We start from the raw sequence: 14,040 nt of genomic DNA, 5'->3' as shown, positions 1-14,040 counted from the left end.
GTTTTAGTTTCATTATTTCATTATTGCTGCAAGTTAATTATTGTTTTTATTCTTCCAGCAGATGGAGCCACTATAACCACTAATCAATGGCGAGAATTTCAATAATCGATTAGTCATGAGTCAGTTTCAGCCCTAATCCAGCATCTGTTCCAGAACCTTTACAACCTCCAGAACCTTTACAACCTCTAGAGTCTCCAGAACCTCCAGAACCTTTAGAGCCTCCAGAACCTTTACAACCTCCAGAACCTTTACAACCTCCAGAACCTTTAGAACCTCCAGAACCTTTACAACCTCTAGAGTCTCCAGAACCTCCAGAACCTTTAGAGCCTCCAGAACCTTTACAACCTCCAGAACCTTTACAACCTCCAGAACCTTTAGAACCTCTAGAGCCTCCAGAACCTCCAGAACCTTTACAACCTCCAGAACCTTTAGAACCTCCAGAACCTTTACAACCTCCAGAACCTTTAGAACCTCCAGAACCTTTACAACCTCCAGAACCTTTAGAACCTCCAGAACCTTTAGAACCTCTAGAGTCTCTAGAGCCTCCAGAACCTTTAGAGCCTCCGGAACCTCCAGAACCTTTAGAGCCTCTAGAGCCTTCAGAACCTCCAGAACCCGCGGGTCGGCGCCGGCTCACCAGTAGGAGTTGATGATCTTGCAGAAGGCGAGCTCGCAGCACATCTTCAGGTTGCTCTGATGGTCCGACAGGTCGCTGCCGGAACATCGGCTCGGGTCCACCTCGCAGTTCTCGTCCGACTCGTACAGAGCCTTGATGAACTCCCCTGGGGAAACACAGAACCCGTCAGAACCGGCCCGATCCAGACCAGCGGAACCTTCTGACTGATTCTACGTCTGGAGGAGCGGAGATGCGTTCACCGTCAGCACAGAAGCTGGGATTTTACAACTTTAAAGGGTCGCCCAGTGAGCCGGAACCGACCCGACCCGACCCACCGGGAGGGTTAATATTTAATAATCACAGCTGAAAATAAAACAGGAGCGCCGAGCCGCTGCAGCATTCAAGCCCAGCAGAACTGACCCAAAGCCAGCGGGTCCAGAAATAGATTTAAAGTTTGTGACAGAAACGCAGGAGGAGAAATTTTATCTCCTTCTGAAACATTAACGAGCCGCAGGGGAGGAAGAGGAGGAGGAGCTGCTTCATCGTTCAGAGAGAAACAGACCAGAACATCCGACAAGGAAAGGTCGTTAAGAAGTCGGTGATCGGACCCGGCCGGACTCACCCAAAGCGTCGTGGAGGTACTTCTGGCCCACCAGCTTCAGGTACTCCTCGATGGCCTTGGTGGCCAGCGTGTTCTCCCTGAAGATCAGGACGTCGTGGTCGGCGCAGCGGTCCACCTCTGACATCACCAGGTCGGTCAGGAAGTCCTGAACAGAACATGAAGGTCACTGACCCGATGACCACGACTGGACCTCAGCCTGAGGAACCGGAACCAGAACCAGACGGGTTCTGAACATCTGAAAGTAGCAGCAGAACCTCAGCGGCTCGAGGCGTTCCTCAGGGATCGGTCCTCAGATCATTAAAGTTCATATCAGAAATTAAAATACAGAAATTCTTAAAATAACAGAAAAGAAAAATTAAAGAGAATTTATTCCATTTAAAAGAGATAAAACTTCAGTAAAGTTAAAACTTTAATTTAAGATTTTAAATGTTTTAAAGTAGTTTTTCTGTCTTGCAGAGTTGGTGAATAAATATTTCACTCTGCAGCTTTAAAACTCATTAAATGATTAAAGTTTAACTTCCTCACTAACTGCTTCATCTAGAATCCGTTTCATGTATTCATCACACCACAGGTTTCCACTCCCTGAGCGTTTTGGGCTCAGAGGATCAGAACCTGGAAGTTCAGTAAAACTCTAAATGAAACAAACGCAGTGGTCTGGATCCGGGCAGCAGGGGGCGCCACACCTCCAGCCTCAGCTCGGAACAGGAAGACCGAAGTTAAAGGAAGGAAGTGATTCTTCCTACCCAGATGTTTGTCTCCATGTTTATCTGACCTGAGTGGAGCGGAGGCAGAGTGCGGTGCTGGTTCTGACCTTGGCCCGGCCCGTGCTCTGCAGGATGTGCACCAGGGCGCATGCCATCTCCTCCTTGTTGCGGACGCTGATGACGGGCTCCAGCACGGAGCACAGCATGCCGTAGTTGTTGGTGACGAACTCGGCGAACTCCTTGTACTGCTCCATGGGCAGGATGGAGATGGTCTGGAAGCGGGACTTGATCCGGATGGACGGGCCGCCGCCCTTGGCCTTGCTGGCGGTCGGCGTGCTGACCGGGTACCACTTCTCCACGAACTGCCGGCCAGTCACGCCGGCCACCGGGATGTTCACCAGCCCCACGTAGTTGTTCTTGTCCTTCTTCTTCTTCTTGTCGCCGTCGCGGTAGATGTGCACGGTGATGCTGCGCACGGCGGGCAGGCTGCAGAAGTCGAAGTGCTCGCCCCAGAACAGGCTGTCCAACCGGGCCTTGCTGGTGGTCCGGGCGTACAGGACGTCGTCCAGGCACAGCTCGCAGAAGTACCGCTTCTTCGGCGCCAGGTCTTTGGCCTCGATGATCCACAGCCGCAGCAGGTTCTCCGCCCGCCGACAGTTGTCCTGGAAACGAGCAAGAACCCGTTCAAACGGCATCGACAGAACCAGAACTTTACGGAAGGTTCTGAACCAGACCCGACAGGTACAACCAACCAGAACCAACCAGAACCAGGGCTGGGCGATGCAGCCAATAATTATTCTATTTCAGACCAGATCTGATTTCTAGTTTTCATAAAGTGGATTTTATTTCAATCTCTGGTGGGAATTATTAATTATGAGAATAAAATCTGAATATTAAATCTACAAAATCTCAACATGTTTCTGATCTACTTTCTATCTTACAGCATCTGAAACAAAACAAGATTAGCTGACAGCACAGGAGATTATTTTAGATTAAAATAATTAAAATACGAGTTATTAGAGAAATAATCTGCCAGGGAGCAAAACATTAAAACCTAATCTGAGGAAAATGAGACGTTTATTTCAAATCTACTAAAATATTTAGACTAGAAAGTCGACCAACAATATTTGGTAAGATTTTAATGATCAATAATCTTGTGGAGTTAAAATTATCTGCTTCTTTAATCAAATGTTTCAAAGTCCTGCTGATAATAATAATGATTTAATATTTAATAAAAGATAAAAATGTTCATCTGTAAAACTTTAATTTCACAAGTCGCTCCAGATTTATGTTTGATTTGGTTGTTTTTCATGTTTAATGTAATTTTAATAAATATTCCAATAAATGAAACATAAATAAAATAAATTCTCCTGATATCACGACTTTATTCTGGTAATGAATGTTTTAGGAAGCCTGGCTGTAACTCTGCGCTCCGGTTCCCCTCAATCCACTTTAAATAACAGAAGCTTCTGGTGGAGCCGGTACCGGGTCCAGAGCCGGGTCCAGAACCGGGTCCAGAACCGGGCCGGGCCTCACCTTGTTGGGCTGGACAGTTCTCCTCAGGTTCTCCATCCACTTGTCGCGCTCCGAGGCCGAGGTGCAGCTGAAGCACTTGCTGCCTCCGGCGTAGGTCACCTGGGGGCGAGAGGGCAGGTGAGCGACCCGGCGGGCGGGACCGGGCCGGGACCGGGCCGGGACTCACCTCGAAGCAGAACTCCTGGCCCAGGACGCTGCTGTGCAGAGGCTTGATGAACACGTCCTCCTCCATGCTGAGGTCCAGAGCCTCGGCGCTGCTGGGGCTCAGCAAGGACTCATGGGAAACCGCCTCCTTCAGCCGGGGCAGCCCGCGGGCCCTGCAGCAGAACCGGGCCAGAACCAGGACCAGGGGGGAGAGGGTCACAACCGGGTTAATGACGGGCCAGAACCGGGTTAATACAGGCCAGAACCGGGTCAGAACCAGGGAGGATTACTGGGATGGGTTCTGTTTCAGGGCCGGTCCAACAGAACCAGAACCAGTTACAGAATCTTTCCTTCTTCTGGTTTCTGCAGCCGTGTTTCAGCCGGTTCTGGTCCGGTCGGAGGCGATCAGAACCACAGCCAGAACTTCCTGGGTTCTGCTGATCCAACCCGTAGTTCTGGTTGCGGTTCACTGAGACGACACCGGGTTCAGTATCTTACAGCTGAATAAACCTACAACTTGTGATCAGAACCAGAACCAGAACCATCTGCATCATCGATGAGTTCATTCACAAACAGACCTGTGATTCTGGTTCTGGTCGGGTTGTGAGCTGAGCGGTACCTGTCCGGGTCGGCGGGCCGCAGCGACGGCAGTCTGAAGCTGGTGTTCCGGTCCAGTTTGGTCTGGCTCTTGGTTCTCTTGATGGAGCCTTTCAGACGTTTGCTGAAGAAGTTCTGAAAGAGAAGCAGAACCCGGTCAGGCCCAGGCGATGACCTCTGACCCCCAGCTGTCCCAGTTAGGGAATCTTTTCCTCCCACTCAACTTTCCCTGAGTCTGAGCCCAGCTGCTTCCGCCAGTCAGAACCGGGTCGCCTGGTTCTGCTGCTGACCAGGTCAGAACTTTCAACCTGCAGCTGGTCCGTCACTAACGAGGCAGAGCGGCCTCGTTTCCTGAGATATCGCTGTCCTCAAACGCATCGTCAGACGCTCGCTGCCAGGAGAACATTAACTTGGAGGACTTGGACCAACGCTACATGTTCTAATAAAGTAAGACAAGACGTGGACTAGTCTTTTGCCAAGTCCTTCAGATGACCAGGATGTGACCTGTAGCTGAGAAACAGCACAACTAAACTAGGACTTGGTTTTCTAAAGAACGGACTGGGACCTTCAAAAACCGTCCTGATGTGTCTCCAGGATATAAATGTCCTGAAGGACAGACCTGTCCAACTCCAGTCCTGCAGGTCCTGGACGAGTCTCTAGTTCACCTCGACTCGTTTATCTCATTGAGGCGTCTGGAATCAGAGCAACTTCTAAACCAGGCAGATCACCTGGTCCTTAAAGACCCGACTGCTGCAGGAGGACATGGGGACATGGAGGACATGGAGGACATGGAGGACATGGAGGACTCACCGGCACTTTGAAAGGAGAAGAGTTGGGATTGTCGACCGCGAGGTTCTTCTCTGAGCTGCCCAAACCGGAAATGCTCCTCCTCCTCGGAGAACGCTCCGAAGACACTTCTGAGGAGACGGACAGAGAGAGAAAGAAAATTAGTTCATATCAACCAGAGCAGCCTCTTTTTTTCCTCTTTTTCCTGTTTTTTTCCTCTTTTTTTCCTGTTTTTCCCGTTTTTTCCTGTTTTTCCCGTTTTTTCCTGTTTTTCCCACCAATGTCCGACCGTCATCATCTGGACGGACGGACTGCTGTCATTCAGAGACGATGGAGGACAAACAGGACGGGGGACGGATGGACGTTAGATGGCAGCTGGTTCCAGCAGGAAGAGGAACCTCACAGTGGAGCGTTTAGCTCAACGCTCCACCGCTGAAGGAAAACTGCTGCAAACTGAGCCAAACCTGCAGGAACTAAACCGGAGACAGACATTGGCTCAGATCTGATTCCGTCCAATCAGCAGCGAGCGCCGTCGTCATGATGTTTACATGCGATGGAGGCTTCCCGCAGCAGGAACGTCGGAGCTGCAGCGAACGCAGCATGCAGCAGCAGCCGGGCTGGAGGACGCTCGCCGCAGCAGGACGCTCGCCGCTGCAGCAGCGCCGCAGCAGGAACTTTCATGCACACACACACAGAAGCAGCTGGGGGGGGAGAGCCGCGGCGGCGGTCCCAAACGCGGACGCCGTCGCCGCTCTGCGTCCCAGACACAAAGTTCAGGCAGCATGCTGCAGGAAGTGAGACGGATCGGTCACATGACAGAAACATACCTCGATCGCAGCTGTTCCCCATCATCTGAGGACGACACACACACACACACACACACACAGGGTCAGACGGGATTGGCCGGAGCAGCCGCCGCCTGCCAGCCAATCAGCTCCAGCTGCAAACATCCGTCTGCATCCCGTCGACATCCTCCATCCTGCCTCTCCCTCCTCAGCATCCTCACTCAGCAGAAACTCGATCCTCCAGGTTTACTGCATCTAACCAATCAATCTGCAGCTTCCTCCTCTCTCTCTTCCTCCTCTCTCTCTATCCTCTTTCTTGTCTCTCCTCCTCTTCCTGCTCCTCCTCCTTCTCATCATCATCCTCCTCCTCTCTCTCTTCCTCCTCCTTCTCATCATCATCCTCCTCCTCTCTCTCTTCCTCCTCCTTCTCATCATCATCCTCCTCCTCTCTCTCTTCCTCCTCCTTCTCATCATCGTCCTCCTCCTCTCTCTCTTCCTCCTCCTTCTCATCATCATCCTCCTCCTCTCTCTCTTCCTCCTCCTTCTCATCATCATCCTCCTCCTCTCTCCTGTCCTGATGTGGGATGCCGCTCTGGGCGCCGTTATCCCAGTGGCTCAGATTCGCCGTTTCCTCTCCCACTGCAGCTCTGAAGCTTCCTGACTGAGCCGGCTCTGGGTCAGAGGTCGTCTGATGGTTTGGTTCCTGAAGGCGGCTCAGCTCTGGGTCAGAGGTCGTCTGATGGTTTGGTTCCTGAAGGCGGCTCAGCTCTGGGTCAGAGGTCGTCTGATCTCAGCTCCAAAGAGCCAGCAGCTCAGCCTGACAACACTCTTCAGTGTGGACGTTCCTGCTGCAGGAAGCTGTCCTTTAAGATTTTTAAAACGAAGCCAGAGGAACCAGAGAGAGTCAGGCTGCGACAGAGCGAGAGAGAGCAGGACTTCCCACAGATAACGGGAAGGTTTACCAGCTTTCAGCCTCTGTGTTGGAAAACGCTGCAGCCTGCCAGCCAATCAGCTGCCAGCTAAAATGTTTGCTATTTTAGAAAATGTAGTGATGAAGATGTTTTCTGTTTTCTGCCTTTCTTGAACTAAATGATCTGGAGTTTCATGTTTTCCTGTTTTGAGTTTTTGTTGCTGTGAAACTTTCCAACTAGCTAAACGTTAGCATGAAAAACACATCAGGCAACAATTACTGCACAGTGTGATATGAATATTACAAACCCTGATATTGTGATAACTTCCTGCACCAACATGGAGGCCCTTAATGCTAACTGCTAACCGCTAACACAAGGCAGTTTAAATGGGAAACTTGCAGCCATTTGAACTTAGTTAGTAAATCTCTGTTTAACAGCGACTGCTGCCACACACAGTGTGACGTCGCCTCTGGGGAGAATATGAAGAACCTAAAAGTTCCCAATGTCGTTCTGTGACAGGATGACCTTTGACCCAGAGCAGGAGACAGAAGGATGTCATCAGGTGAACAACGTTCCCCACATGTGAATCAGTGTTCACATCCCTGCTGCCATTTGCACATTTACTGTTTTAATGAGAATCATCAGAGATTTTATATAATAATCAGTTTATTATTATTATTATTGTTCATTTGGTTTTTTATATATTTAGTTATTTTGTGTGAAGCTGCGTTTCCTGATGCTTCCTGCTGTCGCTTCAACCGGATCAGAACGTTTTAGAAAACTGGGCCAGAACCGAACAGAACCGGACTTCAGCTTCTGTCACCTGAAGGTTTTCTTGTTTCCAGTCGTCTGGGTGACGGCGGTATCGATTGGACCCGGCTCGGCTGACCTTCACAGACTGGGTCAGAGGAACTGGGACAGACTGGAGCCCAGCAGCAGCTCCAGTTTCTGTGTAACCTGCTCCTGTTTCCAGAACCAGCAGGGCCCGTTTGGGTCGAATCCCGTCCTCAGAGCCTGCAGCTCTCGCAAAGATTCACAGGAAAAACGCTGTTCAAGATAAACCAGAGGAAACTCAGAGAGCTGGTCTGAGTCGGCGCCGGGTAGACCCGGAGAGAACCGGGGAGACCCGGTTCTACTGGCAGGATGGCTGCTGGTTCTGAAGAGCTGCTGCTCCGGTTTCACATCCCTGGATCATTATAACTGAAGCGTTTTTCCTGCAGCAGAGTGATGGATGGGAATGGGATCATGGGATCCACTCCAGAACCAGAACCAGAACCAGATGTTTCTGACTGCAGAAAACCCAAAGTACCCGAGCAGATTCTGCAGAACTCTGCATTAAAGCAGGTGAGTTTCAGCAGGAAGCTGTAGATCCTGAATCCTTCCAGAAATATCCCAGAAACAGTTGAATCGGAACCAGAACCGGGTCAGAGCGGGTCAGCAGGTGCAGCAAACATCCTGGGAACCTGTCATTACATTCCCGCCTGCGCTGGAAACAAACAGCCAGAAATAACTCCAGACTCCATCAGGTGGTTTTGGTTTGGGACGGCGCAGGAATGCAGGTCCGAAACCGTCGGGTTCAGCTCTGCCGGTCCAGAACCGCTGCCTTCAGGTCCAACTCAACATGCTGGGACAAATCTCTGCAGCTGAGCAGGAAAACAAGCTGAGGCTGATCCGTTTCTGGTCGTGTTCCTGGGAACGCCCCGGATCATAAAATGAACCGACACGTTTTCAGTTTTCATTCTGGATTCGGGTTCTTCCTGAAAACCCAAACCAACGGAACCAGAACTTCAACCAGGAAAACACACCTGCCGACCGACTCCACCTGTCCGGACCCGGAGAACGTCTGACACATCTGCCTCTGTTCGGATCGAAGCTTCCCACGATGAGAAACTGAACTTTCACCTGTTTACCCTTTGACCCCGGACGTGGGCGGAGCCGCGCTGCAGACGGACTGAAGGTGAGGAGTGATGTCAGCTGGCGGCAGGAATGCTGGGAATGTCTGAGACTCGGAATGTTGGTTCATTCAGGATCTCAGACAGGAAGCAGCAGCTGACCGAAACCTTTGTGTCGTTGGGTGGAGTTCAAACAACAGCAAACCTGAACGCACCTGAACACACCAACACCTGAACACACCTGAACGCACCTGAACACGCCTGAACGCACCTGAACACACCAGCACCTGAACGCAAGAACACCTGAACACACCTTAATGCAAGAACACCTGAACACACCAACACCTGAATGCAAGAACACCTGAACACGCCTGAACGCACCTGAACACACCAACACCTGAACGCACCTGAACACGCCTGAACACACCTGAACACAAGAACACCTGAACACACCTGAACGCACCTGAACACACCAACACCTGAACACACCTGAACGCACCTGAACACGCCTGAACGCACCTGAACACACCAACACCTGAACGCACCTGAACACAAGAACACCTGAACGCACCTGAACACAAGAACACCTGAACACACCAACACCTGAACGCACCTGAACGCAAGAACACATGAACACGCCTGAAAGCACCTGAACACACCTGAACGCATCACAGTTTCCCTTCAGTTCTTCTGACTAATGAATCATTTAAAGAAAATAAATTAAAGCGGAAAGTTTTACTGTTTCACATTTAAAAATAAAAGACAAAAATCAGACAGAAAAGATTTAGACCTTAATGAACATTTTAGCTAAAAATGTGTCTTATATTGTTGGACATAATTACCACTCAGTTTTTATTAATACATAAAATTTTTCAAGCTTTTAGGAAATGATTGTAGAAAATCCCAGAACTTAGCCAGAGGTGTTAGCATTAGCATGCTAATGGAGGCACGCTAACTGCTTTGTCTACAACATGTTTAAGATAATGTTAGCATGCTAATGTTTATTTGTTGTAGTGATAATAACTAAAATTCCTGTATTAGTACCACCTCTGTATGCTAACACCAGCTTGCTAAATGTTATATGATTGTTATTTTTAATATTTTTGTCATACTGGCTGAATTTTGATATTCTTATGCTATTATTAGCATGCTATCTTAGCTATATTTTGTATTTTTCTAGCTAAGTCTGGAAGACCAACACAGTATGCTAAATATTGTTTCTGTCATTTTCACAGTAATATTACAAAACAAGATGAGTTATTTTTGGTCTGTTTATTGCTAATATAGCATGCTAACCATGTCATACTTGGTATGTTTCAGGCTAAGTTCTGCACATGATCTTAGCACCTGACGTGTGTCAGCACTGATTTTGCTTTTATGAATGTTGTCAGGATAAATGTTTTGTCTAAATGTGATATTTTGATATGTTTAAATGTAATTTAGAAAGCTGGTTGGAGGGAAAACAGAAAAACACCAGCATGAGATTTTCAGGTTTTGTGTCAGAAGCTCCTGAGGAATCCATCCAAAATGGCGGCTGTCAGTTTCTGCATCTCTGATGTTTGTCATGAATCTTAGTGAACTTTCTCCTGCTTCTCCAGAGAACAAACAAACAGCAGCTCCAGCCTCGTCCTTCGTCCCTGACATCGTCACAGAGCTCAGCTTTCACAGCAAACATTCAAAGAATGGAGGAACCGGCTCTGCTTCTGCCTCCGCCGGCATTCCTCTGAATTTATTAACAGAGCCGTCGGGTCGGGTCGGGCTGGACCGGGATCAGCCAGGACCCAACGGAGAGCGCCGAGCTCCAGAGCCGACCCGCAGCATCACACACCCCGGATCAGAACAAATTAAATCAGCTGGTCAGGACGTTTAAACGCCATGAAACTCGGTTCTGGGTACCAAACGTTCTGGTTCTGTTGGATCCATCAGAGGAGGAGGAGGTCGGGGTCGGCATTTTGAGCATTTTAATTCTGTTTCTGACAGTTCTTGGACTTCCTTCATAGCTTAGTTTATTTTTAATGGATAAAATTCTGCCTTAGATAAACCAAAAACTGAGAATTTAAACTAGAATTAAACTGAGACAAAAACCTTGTGCCACAAAACAGAACGATGATATTAACGAAACAAAAGATTCTCCTGGACAACCTGAGAGTCCAGATGGGAGGAAACTCCTGCAAGCGTTCAACAGAAAAACCAACTTTAAACCGAGACAAAGAGCAGAACCAAACAGAACCACAATGAAACCTGAATCAGGAAAATCAACATCAGGCAGAATACAAACATAATGGAATAAAACCAGAATAAAAATAGAATCCAAGTAGAAAAAACCATAAAAATCAGAGCAAAATTCAGATTAAAACTGAATTTATTTTCAGGATAAAAATGGGATGAAAAAAATAAAAACACCTGTCATAAAACAGGATGAAACCTGAATAAAATTAGATTTAAAGATTTAAAAACTAAACAAACTGGGAGAAAATAGACACAAAAAAGAGGAAAAGAAATCAGTGACAAAAAGAATAAAACAATGTAAAAAAATGGGCTAAATTTAGTTTGAATGGAGATAAAACTGAGATGAAAAACAGAAAAAAGTCCAGATGAAATCAGAATAAAATACATATATGAATTATATTTTTATTTTTACCATAATTAGTAAAAAAATAAACCTGATAAAAGTGAGACATAACTAGAATAAAATCAAGGTGAAGTGAAAATAAAACCAGAATTAAATCAGAAAAATCAAAATCAGACGGAACACAAAGTGGAATAAAACCCGGAATGAAACTTGACCAGAACCAGATTGAAACTGGATCAAATCTGAATAAAACCCAAGAATTGATTCAGAAATGGGATAAATTCTGCTGAATCAACATAAAACTGACTGGACCTGATAAAACAAATAAAAGTGGTAAAAACTAAAATGTTTATGGAATCAGATCAGGATTATGAAAACCTCATCAGAACCAGAACCAGAACCAGAACCAGATCGGGATGTTTGGGATTCCGGGAAATTAAACATTTATTTAAACCGAACCGACCGGTTCAGTTTCTCATTCTAACTGGACTCCGTTTGAATAAATCCAGCCGAACCGGACCTGTTCAGTCAGTTACTGTCAGATTTTTGGGTCGAACCTGGAAAACTCATTTCAACAGATTCTCTAACGGACCAAACACGAACTCAGCGGTTCTGGTTCTGAAGCTCGGATTAAACCTGGAGTTCGGTTCTGTTCGGGATCGATAAGTGCTAGTTCAGACTAGCTGCGCTGACCGGTACCGGCTCAGTTCGGCTGGAAGCAGCAGGTTCCTGCAGCCGGACACCAACTACTTCAGCGGTGTTTCAGAGAGCCGAGAGCCGGAGGACAGAGCCCCGCAGCCGGCCACAGAGGCTGCCCGCGCTCCGGTGACCAGGCACCGGGCTCGGAGCAGCGAACGGGACGGGACTCACCTACGAGGTCCATCAGAACCGAGGTCCGGACATGTCCCGAGCCGGAGACATATTCATTCAGTCTGAGAGACTCCGCCGATTCAGCACACTCACTTCCGCTCAGACCTTCACAATAAGAGCCCGGCACTTCAGACCGAGGTGAGCGAAGGATTTCTGCTATTCTTCCTTTACTTTTCAGACAGTTGCTATGATGCGCTACCATGGCAACAAGGTATTGTTTTCACAACAGGAAGAGGCTGATTAGCATCTCAAAAGCTCAAATAACACCTGAACTTTGACCCCAAATCCCAGAGGAGTTGAAAAGGAGGCTTCATGGATGCAGCAGCGAGAAGGAAGGAATCAAATCCGACTCCAAACAGCCCAGCAGAGAGCTGGAGAGCAGCAGCAAAAGCAAATGAGGTGGATTAGCAGAGCTAGCTAACAGCTTGTGGAGCCGTTAGCATGTCAGGACAGTCATGGCACTTCAGTTACTACATTTAGTTTCTCTTTGGGATAAATGAATGGTTTTTCATGTGAGTTGAAAATCAGAATATTTACAGGAACATTAAGAACAGCTGAATCATAACAGTTAGAAAAACTATTGAGTTTGTTGGGAACAGTCATGGTGTTGCATCCTGGGAGGAAGGATCTGTGATAACGCTCCTTTATGCACCAAGGATGCACCTCTCACCTGCTGGACCTTCACAATAAGAGCCCAGAACCTCCAGGTGGAGATTATTGTGTTTCTTTACTGGTTTCTGCATGAAAAACTTGTTAGTTTTACTGACAGAAACTTTTATTTACGACTTAATGAACTGATTAAAACACAAATCTAGATTATTTAGATCTGAATGCATCTAAAAGTTCAGAGTTTGTTTATTATATTATAGTTAGATTATTTTTTTTAATAATTTGATTGGAACTTCATTTTGTTATTTTATTTTATTCCTCTTTTCAAATAAAACTTATTCAATGAAGTTTGTTAGAAATACAGATTGTAGTGAAAAAGTTTCATCTTTGTAGAGCTAACTTTTATTCTGAAGACTTAAGACTGCGGGATGCTTTTATTTTGAAAGGGAGGGCAGCAGCAGGAAGTGGGGAGACGGGACAGGAGCAGGACCACAGAGGAACACTGAGATGTCTGAGCCACACTGAAGCAGCCACTGGGGTCTTCATCCACAGCAGGAGGAAGAGGAGGAGGAGGAGGAAGAGGAGGAGATCAAACCCTCAGAGTTTATTATTAAAGCTGAATTAATGTGACATAAAGAAGCAGGATGGTCCTCCCACCTGCAGGGGGCAGTAAGCATCAATCTGTCCAAAACAGAAAACCTCCATTAAGCTAAAGGTTCTAAAACTAATCCGGAAACTTTCCGAGGTTTCCCAAAGATCCCAGAGCGAGTCGTCCCAGTTTTCTCTCCTCCTGGGAAAACGTTACTGCTCTATTTAAAGATTTAATCTTCCAGATTAGTCTAATTTCTGGTGATCCAGTTCACCCAGTCACAGGAAAAGATGGCGGATGATCTTTGGGATATTTCCACACAGGAGCCGTGTGGAAATACGGCTCCTGTGTGGAAAAAAAAAAGGTTTAGATTCCCAAACCGGTTTGATGTGTGAACACAAAACAAACTGGGATCAGAAAACAGTTTAAATCTCAGATTCTTTCATTAATTTAGCTCCACATTCAGATTTCATGATTCAAAAATCCAAACAATTTATTTTCCAGACTCTTCGTCGCCGTTAAAGGATTTAAACTCCAACAGATTCCCAGATGTTTTCCCAAGAGGACGGCGAGGAAGAGGAGGAGGAGGAAGAGTGTTTGTGGCGGGACAGTCAGACGGTCAGACACTGTAATTAGACCGAGCCGGGAACTGAAATTACACCTGAGCCGCTGCTGACAGGAGGAAGAGGAGGAGGAGGAAGAGGAAGGTTCAGTTCTGGTTTCCATTCAGCCTGAACTCCCAACGCTCCAATTAAACCAGTTCAACCAGTAAAAACCAAAACAAACCAGAATCAGTCAAAGCAGCAG

General features: G+C 47.2%; 1 protein-coding gene across 11 annotated transcripts in view; it reads right to left on the bottom strand.

Annotated features, from left to right (window-relative positions):
- rasal2 (RAS protein activator like 2) overlaps nucleotides 1-14,040 on the bottom strand; it is a 48,367-nt gene that overhangs the window by 13,062 nt on the left and 21,265 nt on the right. For 8 of the 11 annotated variants that reach the window (XM_032564379.1, XM_032564371.1, XM_032564373.1 and 5 more), the window contains 7 exons: nucleotides 5,030-5,136; nucleotides 4,242-4,354; nucleotides 3,645-3,795; nucleotides 3,479-3,577; nucleotides 2,050-2,604; nucleotides 1,239-1,383; nucleotides 638-782 (listed from right to left, as the gene is read on the bottom strand). In XM_032564379.1, the coding sequence (XP_032420270.1) occupies nucleotides 638-782; nucleotides 1,239-1,383; nucleotides 2,050-2,604; nucleotides 3,479-3,577; nucleotides 3,645-3,795; nucleotides 4,242-4,354; nucleotides 5,030-5,136 (1,315 nt within the window). Of the gene's footprint in view, nucleotides 1-637; nucleotides 783-1,238; nucleotides 1,384-2,049; nucleotides 2,605-3,478; nucleotides 3,578-3,644; nucleotides 3,796-4,241; nucleotides 4,355-5,029; nucleotides 5,137-5,832; nucleotides 5,858-12,035; nucleotides 12,270-14,040 lie in introns of those variants that run through there. The other 3 variants (XM_032564381.1, XM_032564382.1, XM_032564380.1) reach the window with 3 other exon arrangements.

Source organism: Xiphophorus hellerii, chromosome 6, assembly GCF_003331165.1.
Source record: "Xiphophorus hellerii strain 12219 chromosome 6, Xiphophorus_hellerii-4.1, whole genome shotgun sequence".
In the NCBI taxonomy this organism is placed as follows: Eukaryota; Metazoa; Chordata; class Actinopteri; order Cyprinodontiformes; family Poeciliidae; genus Xiphophorus; species Xiphophorus hellerii.
This window is presented reverse-complemented; position numbering and strand designations above follow the sequence as displayed.